Source organism: Caloenas nicobarica, chromosome 24 (genome assembly GCF_036013445.1).
Source record: "Caloenas nicobarica isolate bCalNic1 chromosome 24, bCalNic1.hap1, whole genome shotgun sequence".
Lineage (NCBI taxonomy): Eukaryota > Metazoa > Chordata > Aves > Columbiformes > Columbidae > Caloenas > Caloenas nicobarica.
In genome coordinates this window covers 759,410-769,488 of record NC_088268.1, presented here as the reverse complement: position 1 = coordinate 769,488, position 10,079 = coordinate 759,410, and the positions used below count along the sequence as shown (strand labels likewise).

Sequence of the window (10,079 nt, the reverse complement as noted above, 5' to 3'; positions counted from 1 at the left end):
ATCTGCTGCAAGTTTCCAAGTTGTGATTGGACAGGGTGGTAGATAATCTCATCTTGTCTCTCTTTCCCATGAAAGATTGGAGCAGGTGATCTTTCAAGGTGTCGTGGTTTCATCGCCGGGAGACAACCAAAAACTGTGGCAGATACATTTTCCTTAACCCTCTTCCCCCTCCCCGCTTCCGCTCCCCCCGGCTCCTCCTCCTTTTTCAGTAAGGACAGACGATTTTGAGAGGAAAGGAAAAGAAGGACAGAGAGAAGAAAGCTGGAAAATTTGAAAACGTTTTACTAGTGCTACTAAATAAACATAGAGAAAAAATAAAGCAGAACAAATATTAGAGAACCAGTCTTGCAATTCCCAGCAGCTACTCCAGCAGGATCCTGCAGCCAACCGGAACTAGATTCAGTCTGTCACGAGGACTCAACGTGCAGGGACAGCCACGAGGCCTCAGCTTGCAGGGACGGCAGAACAAGAAGCAGAGACGAAGCAAAGCAGCAGAAGACCCAGCAGAAGAGAGGGAGCGTCCTTCGGGTCCACCTTTTATATCCAGGAAGTCGTGAATGGGATGGAATACTCCAATTGGCCAATCCGTGGTCACCTGACTAAGACCACCTCCTCTCGTTGCTCCCCTCAATGATCCAGGACACAAGGTCACTTCCAGTATGGAATATCCTATGATTCCCTGTCCCTCCCAGTGATACCCTTCAATAGTGATGTCACAATATGCCATCCACTCTACTGCACCAGTCATCAGAAAGAAAATCCTCATTCCAAAAGAGTTTATTGCAATTGAGATTCACTTTTTTTTGCAGAGAAAATAGGATGCTGCATGGCTATTGTCCTCTTCATTAACAAGATTTCTTCACTGAAAGAGATGTACTCTGCAGGCAGGGAATAGCAAAGAGGGACATGAACCTTTGAACTTCTTCTCTAGAAGGACAGTCACGATCAAGAGAAATGAGAACCCCCAAAGATGAGTCAGCAGGTCTATAAGAGACTTCCATCTAGAGTGGCAGATACACGTACCCAGAAGAGTGTCTTGATTGCCTAGGTGTTCTTGGTGACGGCTCTCTTGTGCGTGGAGACGCTCCGTGCTGGGGTCCATTGCCTGGGCCCAGGGCAGAGCGGGTCCATGGCACCATGTGGGGGGCTTGCCTTCCTGGGCTTAGGAGCAGTACTTTTCCTCCCAGTGTAGCCGCCAAGACTGGTGCTGTTTACTGCAGAGCCTGGTGTGGGGAGAGGTGTCCTACCATGAGGGCCCAGCCCTGCACTTTGATGTGCCCATGTGGTTCCCAGGGGTGTGCAGGGTCTCTTGCAGGACAGCTCTCCAATGGCCAGCAACTGCACTGCTGGGAAGACCCTAGTGTGCAAGCCATCTGCTCAGTAACCCTCTGTGTAGAAATGGTAGGATGATGGCCAGAAAACGCATCTTCGAACACTCAGTGCTGTCCTGGGACTGCGGTGGCCCTTAGGATTGTTGCGTTCACAGCAAGTGAGGACTCCATTATGTAGCCTGAGTGTGGCTGATACCACTCCTAACCTGGGAATTATCTCCGCCAAGTGTAAGGTGCAGCACATGGGAAAACATAATCCCAGCAGAGGCTGGGATCCAGCTGGCTGGGGAGCAGTTCTGTGGAAAGGGACCTGGGGGTCCCGGTGGACAAGCAGCTCAACAGGAGAGAACAACGTCCTGCTGCAACAAAGAAGGCCAACAGGATGCCCAGTTACATTAGCAAGGGCACCACCAGTGGAGACAAAGAAGTCATTATCACGCCCTACTCAGAGCTTGTCTGGCCAAACCTCAAATATTGTGCTTGATTTTGGTCGCTGCTATACAAAAGAGATGGGGATAGACTGGAAATATTCCAGAGAAGGGTCACAAAGATGATCAACGGGATAAGAATCTGCAGCATAAGAAAAGGCTGAGACAACTGGGGCTGTTCAGCTTTGAGAAGCTTAGTGGAGACCTCAGCACCATGCTCCAGTATTTCCAGGGAGCCTAGACAGAAAATCGAGACTCCCTTTTTGCAAGCAGTCACGTGGAAAAGACGAGGGGCAATAGGTACAAGCTACTCCTGGGAGGTATGTGATTGAACACGAGAGCAAAATTATTCATGATGAGAACGAGGACACGCTGGAACAATCTCCTCAGGGAAGTGGTGGATTCTGAAACATCGGACACATATAAGATTCCGTTCAACAGGGTGCTGGAGCATCTTGGCTAGCCTGTGGTTTTGAAAAGAAAGGTTGGTCCAGGTCATCCTTGTGGTCCCTTTTATCCTGGTATTCTATGATGACGGTGCAGACGCATGACTGGAGAGCAACTGGGCCCTGCCAGATGCTGAAGGATTGTATGAGGTTCCTCTATCTCATGTGTCTGTGCCCATGTGTGTTGGCCATGCACACTAGATCAGGTAATGGAGGGGAAGGAATGAGAGAGATGAGGGTGTGGATTGTGCCCAGGAATTGCAGCTTCCCAGCCCCACTCCTGCCACACTTTGGAACCCTTTACTCACTGAAGGCCACTGCCTGTAGCGTAGCCATGAGTGTCTTCTTCAGCTCCAAAGGAAAGGGCATGAAACAATCCACAGCAGGGAGTCCCACCCTCCCCTTCCTCCGTGTTTTCCCTGAGCAGACTGGAAGAGTTGCCTCAGAACAAAGGTGGACTCGGAGGTCCAGACTTGGATGCAGCACAAGTTTAATGAGACTCAAGAAGAAAAGGAGGTGGCTCAGAGGGAGCACCACAGACAGCCATAACATTGCAGTGAAACTCCTGCAGAGTGTCAGTCTGCCTGCCCTGCAGTGGGAGGGAGAACAACAAGGCCCTGCCACACTGCCCTTGGGAGACAGAATCAGCAAAAGCAAGAGAGAGAGAGACATGAGTCACAGAAGGAAACAAGATTTCAAAGCTCCGAATACAACGCTGCAAAGCTCTATCTCCTTTCAAGGACCATGTTGCAAGGTCTTGGGAGATTCTTGCCCAAGGACGTTGCCAGCATCTTTAGCAGGGTCGACATCTGCTGCCACAGTAGCGGCTGGTAATGCAGGAGAGGTCAAAGCCCCCGGAGTTGATGGGCACTCCCTCCGAGCTGAGGATGCTGCCAACAGCAGCGGAGGTGGAGGAGCCCACAACAGTGTTCTGTGGGAAAGAGCTGAGGATGGGGCCGGGCAGGGTCACCACCACTGCGGAGGGCTGGATGGCGATGGTGGAGCTCTGGCACTGCCTGACACAGGGCTCATTGCAGCTGTTGGCCAGTGGGGTCGGGCCACAGGGCTGGCAGGGCAGACACGGGTTGCAGCAGGACATGTCTCTGGGACACAGGTTCACCTGGGAGAGAGGACAGGACGAAGCAAAGCATGAGGAGCACATGTGAAGCAGCACTGCACTCAACCACAGGAGAGCCAAGGCACCTCTTGGCCCAGCATACGCTGCCAACCTCAAATCCCAGGAGCCACCTCCACTAAGTCTGAAACTGTCTCTGCAGAAGATCTTCTCTCCCCTTCCCTCTCCCATGAGATGCAGCTCCCACCCCAGGGCCAGGACAGACCCTTTCAGCTGAGACACACATTGAGGAAAGAGACCTGATTCTGAAGCAGGAGGAGAAGAGGTTTCATACTTACCTGATTCCCAAGGAGAAGGAGGCGAGAGAAGTGGATGAGAGAGCAGAGAGTTGGGCTGCCTTTTATAGGAGTCCTGCACTGCCTCAGGCCCAGGCAGCTTTTGTGGAAGTAATAATTTTCTGACAAGCTCATGATGAATGTAAAACACACCAGCCAATGGTATGGGCTGTGTCCTGATTTCGTGCATTGACGCCTTTTCATTTCCTGTCTCATGCCACGTGCTTTCCTATATGAAGGCTTCTTCTGTAAGTGCCGGGATGAAGGGCCTGAGGGTTTCCAGGGTAGACAGAGGTCAGCGTGGGCAGAGGACTCAGGCCAAGTGCTGGTGGCATCCTGTGCAGGTAGGTGATGTGCATCTGGGTCATTCCTGTGGGCTCCTTTGTGGCAAAGTTGTCTGGAAATGGGCAACGCTGTAATGTTTCCCATCCAGTGACCAAGAAATGACATTTGGGACAACATGCCGTATCCTTTTCTCTTGCTCCCTCCACCTCTCTGATGGTTGCTCCTTGTTGCACACAGGTGGACCTCTGCTGGGAGTGTCTGATACTATTACAACACTAACAGTGCCCTCAGGACGATTTCGCTGGGCTCCTTTGCCTCATGCCCTCTCCTTGCACTCTCTGCAGGTCCTCAGGAAACACCAGGAGCTTGTTTGGGGCCTGGTTTTCTCTTTGGAACTTGAATCCTTTTCTACCACAGTGGTCCCCAGCATCTCCTCAACAAAGTCCCTACTTGCTGATGATTTCCTGGCTTTCTGTGAGCGTACAGATTTTCAGACAGTTCCCTGCAGGCCTGCATGAGCACACTTGTGTCCATCTGTAGCTCTGTGACCCTCATCATCAGGACATGTGCACATTGTAGTGGGCGACTCTTCCCTGGTGTGTCCAAGAGCACTGTAGAGCAGCAGGTTGCCCTTGCCAGAAGGAGCCCGTCTGCAGCTGAATGGTGATGCCTTTGTCCTGGCAGAGAGGTGCTCAGAGAACTGAAATGCAGTCTCTGCCTCCTGCACCCTCCCTTTCTTCCTTTACAAGCGGGAAGAAAGTCCAAGAAACCCTGCCTACCTGTGCAGGCCATTGTCCCTGCAGTAATAACCTGCTGATGCAGTGTTGCTGGTGACTGGGATGGGACACAGGCTCCTCATGCCTTGCCAATGCCAGATGTATTTCTGCAGCTTGTCAGCCTGGTGCTGAGTGAGGCAGTGGCTGACAGCTCTCATCAAGTGGGTATTAGGCTGGGGTCAAGGTGTAGCCCTGCTCTGAGATGGAGGACAAAATCTCTGGGTGCATTAGGGAGAGTCAAACAGTTTTCAGTCAAAATCCTCTGCTTTTCAAGCACCAGGGCATTCCCCTCCTCCATACAAAGAGCTGAGTCTGAGGGCCCATCAGCTGTGTCTGGGAATGCAGGTACGTGTGGATTAGGGAAAGCCACAAACACTGATGATTTTCATGAGTACGTCAGTCAAAGTCCAGCCTTCATCAGAAAGGAACTTTTGTGTATTGACCACAACCTGCTATGCTGCATCCCACTGTATTGTTTAAGAGTGGATCAAAAAGAGAAGCCTGCAGTGAAGGAGGGAAGTTTAATCTGTTAGAAAGAGTTAAGGAATGTGGGGAAATTCTTAAGGCTATTTTGGCTGTTTTCACCATCCTTCTTTGTGTCTTATTGTTAATAAGTTAAATCAATCTTCTACAAATCAGGTCTATTTTGCCGCTAATGATAATTGATGAGTAATCCCCCTGTCTTTACTGGGACTCATGACCGTTTCCATCTTATGTTCTCGTCCTGTCCCATAGAGGAAGGAGAGAGTATCCTGCCGGGTGAGTGCCTGGAAGCCAGCCAAGGTCCTCTTGCATTTGCAACAGCTATGGTAGTTAGAAGTGCCACGAGTGCTTGTAATTTCCGTGCTTTATTTCTGCTTTCTATCTGTGCAGTCACTTTCTCCTGCTCTTGCTCCTCTGTGGGGGTGGTGGGCCACGATGTCAATTGACATTTGTGCTCGTGTACCCGGCACATGCGATGCCTTTGCTTCGACGCATGCCATGCCCCCTTCTTCTGGAGATGATGGGAAGCTGAAGATGAGCCAAAGTGATTTCTCCTGCAATCTTCTCCTTACATCCACGTAGCCATCTTCTCTGTCTGAGTCTCCTGCCCAAGACCACCTCCATCCAGACCAAGAAGAATGGCCTTGAGTTATTGTGGAGCTGCTGACCTCCCAGGGTCTCCTGCAGCAATGGCGTCCTCCCATGAAGACAGCTCAAGTTGGGATCACCATCCTTAGGGCATGCTCAGAGGCCAAGGCACCTGATGGGATGGGAGGTGGGTGCTGTGCAGCGGGGAACAAGGGTTTCTCTGCCTGAGCCCAGGGATACTCCTGCCTGGCCTGTAGCCACAAAGCCACCTCAGCCCAGCCTCAGCCTCTCTCCATGACAAACCATCTCTCCTCTGCCCTCTCCCACAACCACTATCTCAGAGCACTAACATGAGACCAAGGATCTGATATCAACTGAGATCTCCTTGAAGGCTGGACCCCTTCCTATAGGAGGAGGGGAAGGAGAAGAGGGAATTCCCATTCACCTGGTTCCTAATGTGAAGGAGGTGACTGAACTGTTTGGGACAGTGACCAGCTGAACTGGTTTTTCTTCTGTCTTCACACCGCCTCGGGCCCAAAGGCACACACTGCATAAGCCACAATTTTCCTGCGTGCTCCTAATGAGTGGTAACATTGCAGGTAATGACATGGCACGTGCTATTGTTTCCCTTTATGCTGCGTTTGGTTTCCCGCTTTATGACAGGGCCCCACAGTGCCGCGAGTGCTGTGTCAAGGGTGTTTGGCTAAGAAGTGAGAGTAGCTCTGGAGAGACATTTTGGACAGGGCTGCAGCAGTGTCTCCTTAAGGGTTGGGCACATGGGCTTTGCTGCACTTCAGCATGGGCCTGGGGAGGAAATGGACAGAAGAGAATTGCAGTGGTGGGGGAGAATTCAATTCAGGGGCCCAGTGTGCTGACCCTGAGAGAAACCTGAATTTCCTTGTGTGGCCGGAGCACCTTGAGCTATGCATTTCACAGAATCATGGAAGTCACCTCTGCAGACGACCTCTCTCAATGTCTTTGCAAGAGTAGGGTCAGCTAGAGCATGCTGTCTAAGAGCTGTATCTAGACAGGATTGGAGTATCTCTGCAGATAAGTCTCCACAACCTCTCTTGAACAACCCGCTCCAGTGTTTGACCACCTCCACAGTGAAAAAGCTTTTCTTTGGTGCTGCGGATGCACAAGTGGGATGGGACACCGCAGTAAGGGTTCTTCAAGGCGGGCAGAGCCGCCGTACCCCCTTTCCACCACTGGTCACTCACTGCAGAGTTCCCAACTCATTGAGTGGCCCTGTGGACCCCAGATCCCACAAGGGGAGAGGTCTTTCCCCACGGTTTCCTGATGGGAGCCAGGTGTGAAGCAGCACACAGTCAAGACCCTCAGCCCAGCCAGTCCAGAGGTGTCCTCCTCTGTCTGCTGCTGAGAGGTGTCCTATGCAGGGAATGGGCCATCTCCCAGAGCACTCTGAGGATCCTGAGCAGGATGTCTCTGCCATCATTTCTGGAAGAGGAAAGGCACTGTGGTGTGAGCCAGAATGCTTGCATTTAAGGAAAAGCATCCAGTTCTGGGCCCCCGGTTTAACAAGGATAAGGAATTATTGGATGGAGTCCAGTGGCGGCCTACGAAGATGATCTGAGCCCAGAGCATCTTTCTTATGAGGAGAGACTGAGAGAGCTGTGTCGGTTCAGCCTGGAGAAGAGAAGGTTGAGAGACGATATTATCAATGTTTACGAGTACCTTAAGGGTGGATGTCAAGATGATGGTACTAGAATCCTTTCAGTGGTGCCCAATGATAGGATGATAGGCAACGGGTACAGACTGGAAGCACAGGAGCTTTCATCTGAAGATGAGGAAAAACTTATTTTCTTCTACAGTGACAGAGCACGGGAACAGGCTGCCCATAGAGGATGTGGAGTCTCCTTCTCTGGAGAAATTCAGCACCCACCTGGACACATTCCTGTGCAATCTGCTATAGGTGTACTTGCTTTAGAAGGTGGGTTGGACAAGATGACCTACAGAGGTCCCTTCAAACTCCGAGCATTCTAGGATTCTATGATACTGTGCAAAGCTTTTCAGAGGAGAACCAGTGGCTGCTTTCCCTCGTGTGGCGATGCTAGCTGATGCTTGAGTTCCACACTCTTTCTCCAGGCCATGGGGCCCAGAAGCTACACCTGCTGCATCTCAGGCATGGCCAAATGGTTTGTAAAAATTGTTTGCAGTCAGTGTCTCGTTAGAGGCTTGGAAAGAGACCTTATGGCACAGCTGGACCTATCTAGTGTTGCTGGCACTTGGCATCCTTGGCTCTGTACAGAGTTGGTGCTCTTCACTGGTGCTGTTGGCTACACGCCCCATGGTCACCATCTTCCTCCACCCAGCCTCCTCATGCTTGCATTCCTTTTCCCATAGCTCCTGGCTCTGGACAAGGGTCAGTCATGGAGCCAGGTGAATCCTGTACCCTCAAAGCTTTTGCAGGAGTCAGGAGCAAAGACTCCGGGAAACAGCTCAACCCTTTGAAGCTCCCTGCAGCCAAGATAAAATGAGTTGTTCAGGGTTGGGCATTCACCACATTGAGACCAGATTGCTGTGGCCCTGTCTGTGCCCTCTGAGATGAGGGGCTGAGACTGTGTCAATGTCTGGCACTGACACAGAGGGGTGTCAACACGGGACTTGGAATGGTCAGGCACAACTACGTACACACACACATGCACTAACACATATCCAACTTGCTCACGTGTGCACCAGGATATACACAGATGCACAGACACAAGCAAATGTGCACAAGGCCAGCGAAGTGCAACGGATTGTACAGGTAAATAGAAACACGGTCCCACCAGAGGCACACAGGTGTGTGCACAGCCAGGCAGACAAGCACATGGATGTGCATGCAGAGAATCACACAGGCTGGTACACAATCACGCTGACAGGCACATTGTTGCAGATGAGCACATAGCAATGGATGTGACGGAGGAGCTGCTGGGGACCTCCCCTCCAGAGCAGGGACGGGGCACTCTAAGCAGGACAGAAGCACTGGCAGCATTGCTCGAGATGTCTCTGGGACCCACAGACTGCCCAGAGAGAGGAGAAGGCCAAAGAGGTTGCAATTTCCTCCTGAGGGCAGCTTAGGGTGAAAGAGAGATGAAAACATGAAGTGCAGTCCACGCGCCCGGGAATACGACAGCCAATGACTGGTGGAGGGAGCCGGGAGAGAATGAGAGAGGGCAGTGCACACAGTCACAGGAGCCCTTGGGGACGAGCTAAGGATTGCAGGCCTGGGAGAAGCTGGGGCCCCTGCTGTCAGTAAGATGATACGAAATAACCCAGCAGAGTTCCCCAGCCTGCCTCCACTGGACCCCTCTGGCTCTTAGTTCCTGTCTTCTGAACACAGCCTGGGATTTCTCATCCAGCCTTCTAAAGAAGCGTCCGTGAGGGAATGGGCGTGAACTAAAAAGAAATACATGCTGACATGCGTCCAACCTGGAAATCCTCAGGCCTCTAATCCTGGCAATTACAAAAGAAGCCTTCATATAGGAAAATATGTGGCAGATACCAGGAAATAGAAAGGTGGCAGTGCAGAAAACCAGGACACAGCTGGCATGTTTTGCATTCACCAAGAGCTTGTCAGAAAATTATTACTTCCACAAAGGCTGCCTGGGCCTGAGGCAGTGCAGGACTCCTATAAAAGGCAGCCCAACTCTCAGCTTTATCATCCACTTCTCTTGCCTCCTTCTCCTTGGGAATCAGGTGAGTGTGAAGCCTCTTCTCCTGCTTCAGAATCAGGTGTCTTTCCTCAATGTGTGTCTCAGACGAAAGGGTCTGTCCCGACCCTGGGATGGGAGCTGCATCTCATGGGAGAGGGAAGGGGAGAGAAGGTCTTCCACAGAGGGAATTTGGGACTTAGTGGAGGTGGCTTCTGGGATTTGAGGTTGCCAGTGCGTGCTGGGCCAAGAGGTGCTTTGGCTCAACTGTGTTTTGGTGTAGTGCTGTTTCTCAAGAGCAACACCTGGTGCTCTATTTCCTCCTGCCCTCTCTCCCAGGTGAACCTCTGTCCCAGAGACATGTCCTGCTGCAACCCGTGCCTGCCCTGCCGGCCCTGTGGCCCGACCCCACTGGCCAACAGCTGCAATGAGCCCTGTGTCAGGCAGTGCCAGAGCTCCAATGTCGTCATTGAGCCCTCCCCTGTGGTGGTGACCCTGCCCGGCCCCATCCTCAGCTCCTTCCCACAGAACACCGTTGTGGGCTCCTCCACCTCCGCTGCTGTTGGCAGCATCCTCAGCTCGGAGGGAGTGCCCATCAACTCTGGGGGCTTTGACCTCTCCTGCATTACCAGCCGCTACTGTGGCAGCAGATGTCGACCCTGCTAAAGCTGCTGGCAGC

General features: G+C 51.9%; 2 protein-coding genes across 3 annotated transcripts; one reads left to right on the top strand and one right to left on the bottom strand.

Annotated features, from left to right (window-relative positions):
* Positions 1–2,998: 2,998 nt before the first annotated feature.
* Positions 2,999–3,750, bottom strand: LOC135998000 (feather keratin Cos1-2-like). Its single transcript, XM_065651015.1, has 2 exons — positions 3,619–3,750; positions 2,999–3,325 (listed from the first exon to the last, which is right to left on the bottom strand). The coding sequence occupies exons 1-2, from the start codon at positions 3,748–3,750 to the stop codon at positions 2,999–3,001; spliced, it is 459 nt and encodes a 152-aa protein (XP_065507087.1).
* Positions 3,751–3,875: 125 nt separating this feature from the next.
* LOC135997938 (feather keratin Cos1-1/Cos1-3/Cos2-1-like) lies at positions 3,876–10,066 on the top strand. 2 transcript variants are annotated; one of them, XM_065650880.1, is made up of 2 exons: positions 3,876–3,959; positions 9,740–10,066. In XM_065650880.1, the coding sequence occupies exons 1-2, from the start codon at positions 3,876–3,878 to the stop codon at positions 10,064–10,066; spliced, it is 411 nt and encodes a 136-aa protein (XP_065506952.1). The 2 variants fall into 2 exon arrangements, with proteins under 2 accessions (XP_065506952.1, XP_065506953.1); XM_065650881.1 differs by lacking the exon at positions 3,876–3,959 and adding an exon at positions 9,374–9,446 and having other exon boundaries at positions 9,759–10,066.
* The last annotated feature ends 13 nt before the right edge of the window (positions 10,067–10,079 follow it).